The sequence below is a fragment of the Xylocopa sonorina genome, chromosome 15, assembly GCF_050948175.1.
Source record: "Xylocopa sonorina isolate GNS202 chromosome 15, iyXylSono1_principal, whole genome shotgun sequence".
Classification (NCBI taxonomy): Eukaryota; Metazoa; Arthropoda; class Insecta; order Hymenoptera; family Apidae; genus Xylocopa; species Xylocopa sonorina.
Genome location: NC_135207.1, coordinates 2,845,021 through 2,859,999, shown reverse-complemented (window position 1 = coordinate 2,859,999; position 14,979 = coordinate 2,845,021). Strand labels below are relative to the sequence as shown.

The following is a 14,979-nucleotide window of genomic DNA, read 5'->3' as shown; positions in this document are numbered from 1 at the left end:
GACCGCCAAGGTCGCGCGTTTACCCTCTGCAACAGACGTTTTCGAAAACTGCTCGACTGTGCGACGGTTTCAACCTGCTTTTTCTCTCGTTGCCAAGGGGACATTTCAGTTTGCAGATATCGTAGAAGTTAGTGGGCGATTTGGTCCCGTGACGAACAATTTTTGGTACGTTTCAGACACTTTTCTTTGTTTTTGTAGACGAAAGTAGGAAATTGGTTTGTATCGTTGAGAGAGAAATTCGATCTTGAAGTGATTTGAGTGCAGTTTTCTAGATAGGAATATAATCGTGAGTTTATTATTTGATATTTGGTCATAAATGTTCAGGTTGCATATCATTTTTATTTGTAATACTTTTTCATATTTGATTGCACGACACAAACAAAACTAAACTAAACAGAAGTACGTACAATTTTTGGTACGTTTGAAACACTTTTCTTTGTTATTGTAGATGAAAGTATGAAATTGGTTTGAATCGTTGAGAGAGAAATTGGATCTCGAAGTGATTTGATAGCAAATTTCTAGATATAATTGTAAATTAATTGTGAGTTTATTATACCAGGTTTATTATATCAGGTTACACACAATCTTTACTTTTAATACTTCTTCATATTTGATTGCACGACCCAAAAGAAACTAAATTAAACAAAAGTACGAATTTCTTAGGTAATAATCGATGCAGAAGATTTGTCATTGCCATAAAATTTCAAGAAATATTTATCATTATAGTGTACAAAGTATGCAAATATAATAATTAAAGATTGAAATATGACATAGGACGTAAGTGTCACTTGGTGTACTTTAATTCTCGCTTAAATACAATCTCGAATATCTTACGATTCGCATAATCATCTCAATCCAAGTAGCCTTTCGCATCCATAGACGGAAACAGTTTCTGCGCCATTTTGATTGCATCTGGATTCTTAAAAACGTCCATTCTAGTTTCACCTACATCTGCTATGTCTTTGAACTCTTCGATATCCTCCTTATCCGCGATCATTCGAAGAGAAAATATAATTCCAACGATAACGGCATACAGCCTCCTTTTGTGCATCGCTGCTTTTAATTGTTCCATCGTTGGTGGCCTTCTCTTGCAGCCAATACTCTCCATCGTCTCTTTTAAAGTGTCCAGGTAGAGTTTTATAAAATAGTCATCGTTATTGTACCTCACTTCGCGTTCAGGGCAAGTGCATAGGAAATGTAATACATCGATAGCCGCAGAGGAGTAAACAGCCATTTGATAATCGACCTGAAAAATATGGAATTGGAAAATTGTAAAGAAATAAAACAGAATTCGATTTTAGTGACTACCTACAATTCTTCGATAAAAAAACGAAGAAATGTTATTTGTATTAAAGATTTTAGTAAGTACATTAGAAATGTACTACAGTTTGTTAAGAAACACTATTGGACGATGTTGTAGCTGACAGTCAGACTAAGGAAAGTCCATCTCTTTTTAAAGTAAGTTATTATTTATACTTTATCGATAAGGTAGTAACGATTCTCCAAATTATTATACAAACTTTGCAAAAGATTCGTCATGTATGAAGATATAAACTTACGAGTATTGAACATTGGAAAGTTACAAGATTCATATGTGAATTAGAAAGAAAATTATATCTTAATGAGGAAAACTAATATAATCACGTTCATATTTCCATCGATGAAGATATTAAGTTTTCGTTAGTAAAAATAAATGCTTCTCGTATCTTGTTAATTTTAACAATTCCCAATAGAAACTTACGAGTATTGGACATTGAAAAATTACAAGATACATATGTGAATTGGAAAGAAAATTATTCTTGATGAGAAAAACTAATATAATCTCGTTCATATTTCCATCGATGAAGATATAAAGTTTTCGTTGACAAAGATAAATGCTTCTCACGCATTTTATATTAACATCATAACTTTCAACTGTAGCATATTTCCTTGTTAATTTTAACATTTCACAATAGAGAAAGTTACCATTAAAACGTCAACGGGTTGCCCTTTTTCATCTTCCTTAAACATCAAATTATTTATCCAACAGTCTCCATGATTCAGTACGCAGAAATCATCAGGGTCGAAATCGTATATATCAGCAAGTTGCTCCTCAACTATTGGACACAATTTCGCTAGTTTCTTTGCCACACGCGTGGACCATTCATCCGGCCACTGTTCTACTTGATTCGATATTCGCATAAGGCTCGAATTTATCAACGTTAGCGGAGCTTGCATGTTTTTCCGTGATATGATTCCACCTTCTTTAAAAGATTCTATTAATTCAGGGTCCTGCAATTTTAATTACATAATATTTATTATAATTACATATCCTTAATTCATTGAAATGAAGAAATTTATATTGTTACTACCTAAATTTTCATTGTACCTACTATTTTATTATAATTTCATAATCTTAATTCACTGGAATTAAGAAATTTTAATTATTTTTTATATAATAATATGGACATTAGATAGATTGACTAATTTCTTAACAAGCTCATTAAGTTAACATGAAAATATTTCAGACAACACTGGTAAATAAATAATGGCCATTTTTATGAATAAAAACGGTAAAAAGGAAGTACAATAGTATTATAGTATGGTATACTTCAATAATAAAAGTTGTCATTCGAATAACGAACGTAACAGAACAAAAAGAATTAGTTTCATAAAGTTTCATACCTCTTCAAGGATTGCTACAGACCCAGCGTGCATTTTCGCAATATTCTCTACGACTAAACGACAGTGTTCAAGGGACACCCCTTTCTGACGATCCTTCAGAACGTATCCTTGCGTTTTTAAATTTTCCATAATAAGAACCGGAGGCTGCAGAGTTCCGTGAAACAAATGCGGGCCCAACTGACGATGAATAAGTTTCGTTATCCTTGGCAAAACCTCAAGTGCGAATCTCAACTCTAACGAAAAGTAATTCCGTTCTCGAAGGTAGTCGAGTGACATGTTATCGAGGGGTTCCGTTTTGATGAACAAGTCGAATGTGCGTTCCGTTTTCGCATCCTTTTTGCTATTATATATGACAGACACTGCGTACAACTCGCTGAGGAAGTTTAGTCCTTTCTCTGACAGACAATTATACTCGATCCTCAAAATCTCAATGGTATCATCCGAAAGACTGTCCCGCAGTATCTTCTCGAAAATGCCTTTGTCGATTTTCAGATTGACTAGTTCCATTCTGTAAACAAAAATTCGTTGTACAGTAATTATCCGTCGAAAGTATTTCGTGAAGCATTTTTTATTTGAAAAATGAACAAAGCCTCTCCAATAGATATTGAAATCTTCATTTAGACAGTTTTTTTTAGGAATTATCAAAGAAATAGTTGAATGTACCTATTATCGAGAGAATTGTAAATATTATGAATATGAAAGTCGATAAGAATGTCACTCGTGTTATACGAGTCTATTCTTTCTTGCTGTGTTATCTCGTTATGTATGTAAATGATTTTCAAACTTTTTTTCAAACTTTAACACTATGACACAGAAAGGCTTACATATATCCTAAATATTTCAAATATTGAAAGAAACAAGGATTATATAAAGGCTTATTAAATTAACCTTAGTAAATTTATATAAAAGGTTATTTAATTAGGTTATATAAATGTTAATTTCTTTGTTATTTGTAACTTTAGTTTCTTAGATTCTGAATAAATGTCGATACTTTGTACGTTCATTAACCTTTTGCACTTCTATGTCGAGTGTGACTTGACCTTAGTTTTTATCTCAGGAGCTGCATTGTCGAGTCCCACTCGACATTATTTCATGTCCAAATAAACAAATGTGCACTCGTTATCGACGCTGTCTTTATTGTTATTATTATTATTAAACGAGAGAAATTTTACATCACCATTTTTTGATTTTACATCATCTGATTTTACATTAACATACTCAAAGTTTGGAAATTGAAATTGAAATAAAATTCAGAGCGCAAAGAGTTAACAATAAATCGAAGATATAATTTTACACAAATTTTAAAGTGAAACTTATTGTTTCTTCAAATAACTTATTGGTTATTTTGAAATTTGTTGTCCTCGAGTTGTTCATATAAACACAAATACAATTCTATACACTTTGCATAATTTGTACATTTAGGAAATTAAAAATATTCGTTAATAGATTAAAAATATTCGAACATATATTTCAAATAATCATGACTTTTTACGTACGTCACTCTTGCAACCAATGCACGATATATAACACACTATATTTATGTTTACCACACGATAAGTTATATTTGTGTATCACACCTGATTAGTATCACAGAAAAGCCTAAATATAACCTAAAAATTTCAAATATTTCACTTTATAAGAAATTAAAGATTGTAAACGTTATTATATAAATGTTAATTTCTTTGTAATTTTTATCTTTACTTGTTTAGATTCTGAATGAAAAATGAACAGATCCTCTCTGAACAACATCCAAGCGGATATTAAAATCTCTGGGTAGACAGTTTTACAGGAATTATCTAACAAATGTTTGATAGCAGTGAGATATACCGCTAGAGTTACTGGAAATACGTCAAGGCCATTTCAATGTATCTATTATCGAGCGAATTAGGGATACTACAAATGTGAAAATCGACGAGAATGGCCTTGCGTTAGACGAGTCTATTCTTTCTTGCTGTATTGTCCCGTTATACATGTAAATGATCTTCAAACACTTTTTCTAATCTTAACACGATGACACAGAGAGAAACCTACATACAACCGAGACAGATGAAACATTTAGAAAACCAAGGATTGCAAACGTTATATAAATGTTAATTTCGCAGTCGTAACTTCGTCGTAACTTTACATTCTTGGATTCTGATTAAATATCGATATTTCGTGCGTTCATTAAGGATAAATTATAAATAAACGTAGAATGCAATTTTATATAAATTTTAAAGTGAAATTTATTGTTTATTTAATTGACTCTCTTTCTCGAGTTGATCACATAAACTTAAATATAATTCTAGACACTTGCGAAATTTATACGTTGAATAAATTAAAAGCAATCGTTAAGAAATGATAAATATTCGAACGCATATTTCGAATAATCACGATTTATTTACGTATGCAACTCTTGTAACGTCACCAATTCACGATACGTAACACACTGCATTGATGTTTACCACACGATAAGTTATAATTGTGTAACACACCTGATTAATCAATGATTCATACCTTTATTTCCTTCGCACTTGACTCTATTATACAAAAGGAACTTAATTATACGAATAGGACGAAACTTCTTTTTACTGGTCGACGAATCGCTCGACGTGTATCGTATTTCACTGCTCTTCCCAAACTGACACCAATAAGAGCGGATGAAGAAGCGACTATACATGCTACAAGCAATGGAGATGGAGGTTGTTGGTTTTACCAGATGTTTACTGAACGTCTTATCGTTTGAACGTATTATTATCTTATCATCAAAATGACTTAGTAAATTGAGTAAATTGGGACTACTCTGACAGCCTAAACGCACGCTGGAGACGTTTCATCTTTGTCCAAAATTTTTGGGATACCACAGGAACAGTTGACAGTTTGAACATGGTAAGAAATTGGAAACATTTACTTAGCAGAATTCTGAGTTGTTCAAACAAGATAACGACGAAATTATGGCAACATGATTTGTTGGCGTGATTACGTGTGTCAGAGTACGTTCTAAAAAGTATTATACACATGATTCTTCATTAACAATGTAACATTGCCAATCTTTCGAGTTGATATTTTCATTCCTCAATTTCTTCATTGTTACGTTTTTATTTTTATTGCAATGTGATTTTAAACGTTTGGTTAGAATATCACTTGTTTGAATTAATAGAAGAGCGATTGTAATATGTGGCAGAAAAATTGTTTACATTGTTTAAAAAATTTTAAACTGCGATATAGTCGATTTTCGTCGCTTGTTTTGGAATGCTTCAGGAAATAAGTATTTTATTATAAATCATGAGTTCATTGTACAATATTTAGTTATAGATGTTCAGGTCGCTTTTAATTTTTATAATATTATACATTGCTGTTCAGAAATATCCAATTACGTATCAATAGCTATCTACGAATGTTATGCAATGGAGATAAATAAGATAAATTGAAGACAAACTGGTGTTTGTAGAGTAATAACAGTTGCAACGTTTTTCTAGGTTCAAACTTAAATTATATTAAATTAAACTGCATTAAAATTAAATACATTAAATAGTACTAAATGGTTTTTACGAAACAAGCAATTTGGAACTAAAGAATTTCACAAATAAAAAAACGGTTTCATATAAATTTATCAAAACACGGATGTCACAATACCAACAACTAAATCATTACATATGTTTCTTATCTATCATTTTTTAATGACGTTAAGGAGTTTGTGTACAGAAATACTATTCAAATACTTTTAAGGTGTGGCGTATCACTTCTTGTATGTACAATGTAATAATACAACGTCGAGTAAGAAAGTTTTCGCGTGTGATTAAAGAATATTAAAAGTATTCCTGAATTGTTTACTGAATAATTTATATTTCAGATGTTAAGTTGTAGAATAATCCGAAGTATAAGCAATATTCTCTCAACCACGAAACTTATTTGCACCATGTTCTATTGTTTGACAGTTAATTATCATTATATGGAATTTCTTACTTTCAACAGGTGTCAAAGGTACATTTCATTCCCAACTTATGTACTTGGGCTACTAACGTTCTATATAATACATATGCAACGAAATAATAAAATGTTTTGCTTTATGAATGCAGAAAATACGACATTGGCATAAAATTTCAAGAAACATTTATCGTTGTATTGCACAAAAGATGCAATTGCGATAACTAAAAATTGAAATAAGACATAGGACGTAAGTGTCACTTAGTGTATTTTGATTATCGCTCGAATTCAGTCCTGAATACAGGCGCTGCACGTTGTGCCTTAGTAAAATTCAGATAATCATTTCAGTCCAAGTAACCTTTCGCATCCATAGATGGAAACAGTTTACGCGCCATTTCGATTGAACCTGGATTTTTAAAAACGTCCATTTTAGTCTCGCCTGAATCCACTATGTCCTTGAAATCTTCGATATCCTCTTTATTCGCGATCATTCGAAGGGAAAATACAATTCCAGCGAGAACGGCATACAGCCTCCTTTTGTACATCGCTGCTTTTAATTGTTCCATCGTCGGTGGCCTTCTCTTGCAGTCGATACTGTCCATCGTCTTTCTTAAAGTATCCAAATAGAGATTTAGAAAATAATCTTCTTTATCGTACTTTATGTCGCATTCAGGGCAAACGTATAAGAAATATAGTAGATCGATAGCTGGGGAGTTGTAAACAGCCGTTTGATAATCAACCTGAAAAGTATAGCGTTACATAATTGCAAAGAAATCAAATTAAATTCCTTTTTTAAAAACTACACATAATTCTTCGATAAAGAACAAAGAAATATTATAAGTACTAAACATTCTAGTAGGAACATTAAAAATGTACTACAATTTGTTAAGAAACACTATTTAACGATATTTTAGTTGGCAGTTAGACTAGGGAAAGACCATTTTTTTTTTTAGATTAAATTATCCTTTATACTTTATCAATAAAGTAGTAACGATTCTCCAAATTATTATGCGAACTTTGCAAAAGATGCACCATGTATGAATATATAAACATACGAGTATTGGACATTGAAAGATTGCAAGATACATATGCGAATTAGAAAGAGAATTATTCGCGATAAGAAAAAGTAAACTGATCACGTTCATATTTTCATCAATGACAATATTAAGTTCACGTTGGTAACAATAAATGCTTCTCGCGCATTTTATATTAAGATCATAACTTTCGATTGTAGCATACTTCCTTGTTAATTTCAGCATTTTACTATAAAAAAAGTTACCATTAAGAGATCAACGGGTTGCCCTTTTTCATCTTCCTTAAACATCATATTATTTATCCAACAATCTCCATGATTCAGTACGAGGAACTCATCCGGGTCGCAATCGTATATATTAACAAGATCTTTCTTAATTATCTTCGATAATTTCTCTAGTTTCTTAGCTACAGGCGCGCACCATTCGTCTGTCCACTGTTCTATTTGTTTCGATATTCGCATAAGGCTGGATTCTGATAAATTCAGTAAATTGTCTGGACAATCCCGTGACACGATGCCACCATCTTTAAAAGATTCTATTAATTCTGGGTCCTGTAATTTTAATTACATAACTTTAATTCATTGAAATTAAGAAATTTTTATTGTCACTTATATAACAATATGAACAACAGATAGATTGACTAATTTCTCAACAAGTTCATTAAAAGGAACATGAAAATATTTCACACACCACCAGTAAATAGACAATGGCCATTTTTATGAATAAAAATGGTAAAATGGAAATACAATAGTATTATAGTATGGTATACTTCAATGATAAAAGCTGTTACTCGAATAACGAACCTAACAGAATAAAAAGAATTATTTTCACAAAGTTTCATACCTCTTCAAGGAGTACTACAGAACCAGCGTGCAGTTTCGCAATATTCTCTATGGCCAAACAACAATGTTCAAATGGCAACCCTTTCTGACGATCCTTTAAAGCGTATCCTTTCTTTTTTAAATTTTCCATAATAAGAACTGGAGGCTGCAGAGATCCGTAGAATAAATGCGGGCCTAATTGACGGTCGACAAGCTTCGATAGCCTTGGTAAAACGTCACGCGCGTATCTCAGCTCGAACGCGAAAAGATTTTGCTTTAGAAGGTATTCGCGAGACTCTTCATTGATTGGTTCCGTTTTCATAAACATTTCGATCGAACATTCCGTTTTCGCATTCTCTTTGCTATTATATACGACGGACACGGCGTATAACTCGCTGAGGAAGTTTAGTCCTTTCTCTGACAGACAATTATGCTCGATCCTTAAAATCTCAATGGTATCATCCGAGAGACTATCCCGCAGTATCTTCTCGAAAATACCTTTGTCAATTTTCAGATTGGCTAATTCCATTCTGTAAAAAAATATTCGTTGTACAGTAATCATTTGTCGAAAGTATTTCGTGAATCATTTCTTATTTGAAAAATGAACAAAGCCTCTCCAATAGATATTGAAATCTTCATTTAGACAGTTTTTTTTTAGGAATTATCAAAGAAATATTTGAATGTACCTATTATCGAGCGAATTGTAAATATTATGAATATGAACGTCAAGAAGAATGTCACTCGTGTTATAAGAGTCTATTATTTCTTGCTATTATCCCGTTGTATATGTAAATGATTTTTAAACATTCTTTCAAACTTTAACACGATGACATAGAAATGCATATATCCTAAATATTTCAAATATTGAAACAAATAAGAATTGTAAACGTTATGTAAATGTTAATTTCTTTGTCATTTATACCTTTACTTTCTTACATTCTGAATGAATGTCGATATTTCGTACGTTCATTAACAGTAAATCATAAATAAATCGAAGATATAATTTTATACAGATTTTAAACTGAAACTGCTTGTTTATTTAGCTTACTCTCTTTCTCGAGTTGTTCATATAACCATAAATACAATTCTAGACACTTGCATAATTTATACGTTGGATAAATTAAAAGCAATCGTTAAGAGATTATAAACATTTAAACATATATTTCGACTAATCACGATTTATTTACGTACATCGCTGTTCCAATGTCACCAATTCACGATATGTAATACACTATATTGCTGTTTATCACACTATAAGTTACAATTGGGAATCGCACCTGATTAATCAATGATTCATGCTTAAGAAAGGACTTAATTATATGAATAGAACGATACTTCGTTCTACTGGTCGACGAATCGCTCGACATGTATCGTATTTCACTGCTCTTCTCAAACTGACACCAATAAGAGCGGATGAAGAGGCGACTATTCATACTGCAAGCAATGGAGAAGGAGGTTGTAGGATTTAGCAGATGTTTACTGAACGTCATATCGTTAGAACGTATTATTATCTAATCATCAAAATGACTTAGTAAATTGAGTAAATTGAGACTACTCTGAAGGGCTAAGTGCACGCATTGGACGCTTCAACTTTGTCCAAAATTTTTGAGAGACCACAGGAACAGTTGACAGTTTGAACATGATAAGAAATTAGAAACATATATTTTGTAGAATTGTGAATTATTCAAACAAGATAACGATGAAATCATGGCAATATAATTGATTGGCGTAATTACATGTATCAGAGTACGTTCTGCAACATATTATGCAGATGATTGTTAGAACATTATCAATCATTCAAGTTGAAATTTTCATTCTTCAATTTCTTCATTGCTAAGTTTTTATTTTTATTGCAAAGAGATAGAAACGTTCGCTTAGAATATCACTTGTTTGAATTAATAGAAAAGAGACAGTAATATGTGACAGAAAAATTGTTTACATTGTTTTAAAAATTTTAAACTGTGTTGCAGTCGATTTACGTCGCTTGTTTTGGAATGCCTCAGGAAATAAGTGTTTTAGAAGTGAAACAAAGGAGGATCAGCTGTAAGATAACCATCTGATCTGATGAAGAGACAGAATAGTAGTTAGTTAGTAGATTTGAGAGCAGTTCTCTAGTTACAAGTATAAATCATGAGTTTCTTGTATAATATTTAGCCATAAATGTTCAGGTTGCATTTAATTTGTCTAATATTGTACATTGCTGTTCAGAAATATCTAACCACTTAACAATAGCTATCTACGAATGTTGTGCAATGTTATCCAATGAAGACAAGGAAGATAAACTGAAGAAAAACTGGTGTTTGTAGAGTAATAACAGTTGCAACGTTCTTCTAGGTTCACACTTAAATTATTTTAAATTAAACTGCATTAAAATTAAATACATTAAATAATACTAAATGGTTTTTACGAAACAAGCAATTTGGGAGTAAAGAATTTCTCAAATAAAAAGATTTCATATAAATTTATTAAATTACGCATGTCACAATAACAACAACTAAATCATTACATATGTTTGTTATCTATCATTTTTTAATGACGTTAAGGAGTTTGCGTACAGGAATATTATACAAATACTTTTAAGGTCTGGCGTATCACTTCTTGTATGTACAATGTAATAATACAACGTCGAGTAAGAAAGTTTTCGCGTGTGATTAAAGAATATTAAAAGTATTCTTGAATTGTTTACTCAATAATTTATATTTCAGATGTTAAGATGTAGAATAATTCGAAGTATGAGCAATCTTCTCTCAACCACGAAACTTATTTGCACCATGTTCTATTGTTTGACAGTTAATTATCATTATATGGAATTTCTTACTTTCAACAGGTGTCAAAGGTACATTTAATTCCCAACTTATGTACTTGGGCTACTAACGTTCTATATAATACATATGCAACGAAATAATAAAATGTTTTGCTTTATGAATGCAGAAAATACGACATTGGCATAAAATTTCAAGAAACATTTATCGCTGTATTGTACAAAATATACAATTGCAGTAACTAAAAATTGGAATAAGACATAGGACGTATGTATCAGTTGGTGTATTTTAAGTATCGCTCGAATTCAGTCTTGAATACAGGCGCTGCACGTTGTGCCTTACTAGATATTCAGATAATCATTTCAGTCCAAGTAACCTTTCGCATCCATAGATGGAAACAGTTTACGCGCCATTTCGATTGCAAATGGATTTTTAAAAACGTCCATTTTAGTCTCGCCTAACTCCACTACGTCCTTGATATCTTCGACATCCTCTTTATTCGCGACCATTCGAAGGGCAAATACAATTCCAGTAAGAGTGGCATATATCCTCCTTTTGTACATCGCTGCTTTTAATTGTTTGATCGTCGGCGGCCTTGCCTTGCAGCCGATACTCTCCATCGTCTCTTTTAAAGTATCCAAATAGAGTTTCAGAAAATAATCTTCCTTGTCGTACTTTATGTCGCATTCAGGGCAAACGTACAAGAAATATAGTAGATCGAGAGCTGGGGAGTTGTAAACAGTCATTTGGTAATCGACCTGAAAAATATAGAATTAGAAAATTGTAGACAAATAAAACTGAATTCGTTTTTAGAGACTACCTACAATTCTTCGATGAAAGATTATTTTGATTAATTTTTAAATTGGGTTGTCCTTTATACTTTATCAAGAAAGTAGTAACGACTCCCCAAATTATTATGAAAACTTTGCAAAAGATGCGTCACGTATGCTAATATAAACGTACGAGTATTGGACATTGAAAAATTGCAAGATAGATATGCGAAGTAGAAAGAAAATTATTCGCGATAAGAAAAAGTAAAACGGTCACGTTCATATTTCATCGATGAAGATATTAAGTTTTCGTTGATAAAGATAAATGCTTCTCGCGCATTTTATATTAGCGTTATAACTTTCAACTGCAGCATACTTCCTTGTTAATTTTAGCATTTTACAGTAGAAGAAGTTACCATTAAAAGGTCAACGGGTTGCCCTTTTTCATCTTCCTTAAACATCATATTATTTATCCAACAATCTCCATGATTAAGTACGAGGAACTCATCCGGGTCGCAATCGTGTATATGAAAAAGATCTTTCCTAATTATCTTTGATAATTTCACTAGTTTCTTGGCTACAGGCGCGCACCATTCTTCTGGCCACTGTTCTATTTGTTTCGATATTCGCAGAAGGCTCGATTCTGCTAAATTCAGTAAATCTTCTCCACCATCCCGTGGCACGATGCCACCATCTTTAAAAGATTCTATTAATTCTGGGTCCTGTAATTTTAATTACATAATATTTATTATAATTTCATAATCTTAATACATTGGAATTAAGAAATTTTTATTGTTACTACCTAAATTTTTATTGTAACTACTATTTCATTGTAATTACATGATCTTAATTCATTGCAGTTAAGATATTTTTATTGTTATTTATATAACAATATGAACAATAGGTAGATCGACTAATTTCTTAACAAGTTCATTAAAAGAAACATGAAAATATTTCAGACACCACCAGTAAATAAACAATGGCCATTTTTATAAATAAAAATGGTAACATGGAAATACAATAGTGTTATAGTATGTATACTTCAATAATAAAAGCTGTTATTCTACTTAAAGCAAGTAAAAGCTGGTATACTTCAGTAATAAAAGCTGTTATTCGAATAACGAACGTAATGGAATAAAAAGAATTATTTTCACAAAGTTTCATACCTCTTCGTGGAGTGCTACAGAACCAGCGTGCATTTTCGCAAGATTCTCTATGGCTAAACAGCAATATTCGAGTGGCATCCCTTTCTGACGATCCTTTAGAACGTATCCTTTCTTTTTTAAATTTTCCATAACAAGAACTGGAGGCTGCAGAGATCCGTAGAATAAATGCGGGCCTAATTGACGGTGGACAAGCTTTTCTATCCTTGGTAAAACGTCACGCGCGTATCTCAACTCGAGCGTGAAAATATTTTGCTTGTGAAGGAGCTCGCGGGCCACTTCATGGTTTGGTTCCGTTTTAATAAACATTTCGATCGAACATTCCGTTTTCGCATTCTCTTTGCTATTATATATGACGGACACTGCGTACAACTCGCTGAGGAAGTTTAGTCCTTTCTCTGACAAACAATTATGCTCGATCCTTAAGATCTCAATGGTATCATCCGAGAGACTGTCCCGCAGTATCTTCTCGAAAGTACCTTTGTCGATTTTCAGATTTTCTAATTCCATTCTGCAAAAAAAATATTCGTTGTACAACTGTCATTCGTCGAAAGTATTTCGTGAAGCATTTCTTAATTGAAAAATGAACAGAGCCTCTCCAATAGATATTGAAATCTTCATTTAGACAGTTTTTTTAGGAATTATCAAAGAAATAGTTGAATGTACCTATTATCGAGCGAATTGTAAATATTATGAATATGAAAGTCGACAAGAATGTCACCCGTGTTATACGAGTCTATTCTTACTTGTTGTGTTATCCTGTTACATACGTAAATGATTTTTAACTCTTCTTTCAAATTTAACACGATGACTCAGAAGGGCCTAGATATATTCTAAGTATTTCAAATATTGAAAGAAACAAGAATTGCAAACGTTATATAAATGTTAATTTCCTCGTCATTTGTAACTTTTCTTTCTTGAATATCGGTATTTCGTACGTTCATTAACAATAAATCATAAACAAATCGAAGGTGTAATTTTATACAGACTTTAAACTGAAACTGCTTGTTTATTTAGCTTACTCTCTTTCTCGAGTTGTTCACATGAACATAAATACAATTCTAGACACTTGCATAATTTATACGTTGAATAAATTAAATGCAATCGTTAAGAAATGATAAATATTCCAACGTATATTTCGAATAATCACGATTTATTTACATACGTCAGTCTTGCAACGTCACCAATTAACGATACGTAACACACTACTTTGATGTTTATCACGCGATAAGTTAGAATTGTGCAACACGTCTGATTAATCAATGATTCATACCTTTATTTCCTTCGCACTTGACTTTATTATAAAGAAAGAACTTAACTGTACGAATAGAACGAAACTTCGTTCTACTGGTCGACGAATCGCTCGACATGTATCGTATTTCACTGCTCTTCCCAAACTGACACCAATAAGAGCGGATGAAGAGGCGACTATTCGTACTGCAAGCAATGGAGAAGGAGGTTGTAGGATTTAGCAGATGTTTACTGAACGTCTTATCGTTCGAACGTATTATTATCTAATCATCAAAATGACTCAGTAAATTGAGTAAATTGTGAGTACTCTGAAGGCCTAAACGCACGCATTAGACGTTTCAACTTTGTCCAAAACTTTTGAGAAACTACGAGAACAGTTGGCAGTTTGAACATGGTAAGGAATTAGAAACATATATTTAGTAGAATTGTGTACTGTTCAAACAAGATAACGACGAAATCATGGCAACATGATTGATTGGCGTTCTAATCGTTCAAGTTGAAATTTTCATTCTTCAATTTCTTCATTGTTACGTTTTTATCTTTATTGCAAAGAGATTTAAACGTTCGGTTAGAATATCACTTGTTTGAATTAATAGAAGGGAGACAGT

At 32.1% G+C, this 14,979-nt stretch overlaps 3 protein-coding genes across 3 annotated transcripts; all 3 read right to left on the bottom strand.

Annotated features, from left to right (window-relative positions):
• Nucleotides 1-782: 782 nt before the first annotated feature.
• On the bottom strand, nucleotides 783-5,217 carry LOC143430643 (uncharacterized). Its single transcript, XM_076907018.1, has 4 exons — nucleotides 5,161-5,217; nucleotides 2,665-3,172; nucleotides 1,966-2,271; nucleotides 783-1,246 (listed from the first exon to the last, which is right to left on the bottom strand). The coding sequence occupies exons 2-4, from the start codon at nucleotides 3,169-3,171 to the stop codon at nucleotides 851-853; spliced, it is 1,209 nt and encodes a 402-aa protein (XP_076763133.1). The 5' UTR covers nucleotide 3,172; nucleotides 5,161-5,217; the 3' UTR covers nucleotides 783-850.
• Nucleotides 5,218-6,901: 1,684 nt separating this feature from the next.
• On the bottom strand, nucleotides 6,902-8,958 carry LOC143430797 (uncharacterized). The gene is made up of 3 exons (XM_076907221.1): nucleotides 8,448-8,958; nucleotides 7,850-8,155; nucleotides 6,902-7,310 (listed from the first exon to the last, which is right to left on the bottom strand). The coding sequence occupies exons 1-3, from the start codon at nucleotides 8,952-8,954 to the stop codon at nucleotides 6,915-6,917; spliced, it is 1,209 nt and encodes a 402-aa protein (XP_076763336.1). The 5' UTR covers nucleotides 8,955-8,958; the 3' UTR covers nucleotides 6,902-6,914.
• A 2,582-nt stretch (nucleotides 8,959-11,540) lies between these two features.
• Nucleotides 11,541-13,741, bottom strand: LOC143430642 (uncharacterized). The gene is made up of 7 exons (XM_076907017.1): nucleotides 13,710-13,741; nucleotides 13,124-13,631; nucleotides 13,050-13,063; nucleotides 12,919-12,997; nucleotides 12,848-12,877; nucleotides 12,374-12,679; nucleotides 11,541-11,945 (listed from the first exon to the last, which is right to left on the bottom strand). Exons 1-7 carry the CDS (start codon nucleotides 13,739-13,741, stop codon nucleotides 11,550-11,552), a joined length of 1,365 nt encoding a protein of 454 aa, XP_076763132.1. The 3' UTR covers nucleotides 11,541-11,549.
• Between the last annotated feature and the right edge of the window lie 1,238 nt (nucleotides 13,742-14,979).

Coding starts and splice junctions, on each gene's coding strand:
- LOC143430642 (XM_076907017.1), bottom strand. CDS start 13,741: ATGAAGATTTCAATATCTATTGGAGAGGCTCT. Junction 13,632..13,709: donor ATATCTATTGGAGAGGCTCT/GTTCATTTTTCA, acceptor TTTTTTTTGCAG/AATGGAATTAGAAAATCTGA. Junction 11,946..12,373: donor AACCCGTTGACCTTTTAATG/GTAACTTCTTCT, acceptor TATATTTTTCAG/GTCGATTACCAAATGACTGT.
- LOC143430643 (XM_076907018.1), bottom strand. CDS start 3,171: ATGGAACTAGTCAATCTGAAAATCGACAAAGGCATTTTCGAGAAGATA. Junction 2,272..2,664: donor CTGTAGCAATCCTTGAAGAG/GTATGAAACTTT, acceptor TTAAAATTGCAG/GACCCTGAATTAATAGAATC. Junction 1,247..1,965: donor AACCCGTTGACGTTTTAATG/GTAACTTTCTCT, acceptor CATATTTTTCAG/GTCGATTATCAAATGGCTGT.
- LOC143430797 (XM_076907221.1), bottom strand. CDS start 8,954: ATGGAATTAGCCAATCTGAAAATTGACAAAGGTATTTTCGAGAAGATA. Junction 8,156..8,447: donor CTGTAGTACTCCTTGAAGAG/GTATGAAACTTT, acceptor TTAAAATTACAG/GACCCAGAATTAATAGAATC. Junction 7,311..7,849: donor AACCCGTTGATCTCTTAATG/GTAACTTTTTTT, acceptor TATACTTTTCAG/GTTGATTATCAAACGGCTGT.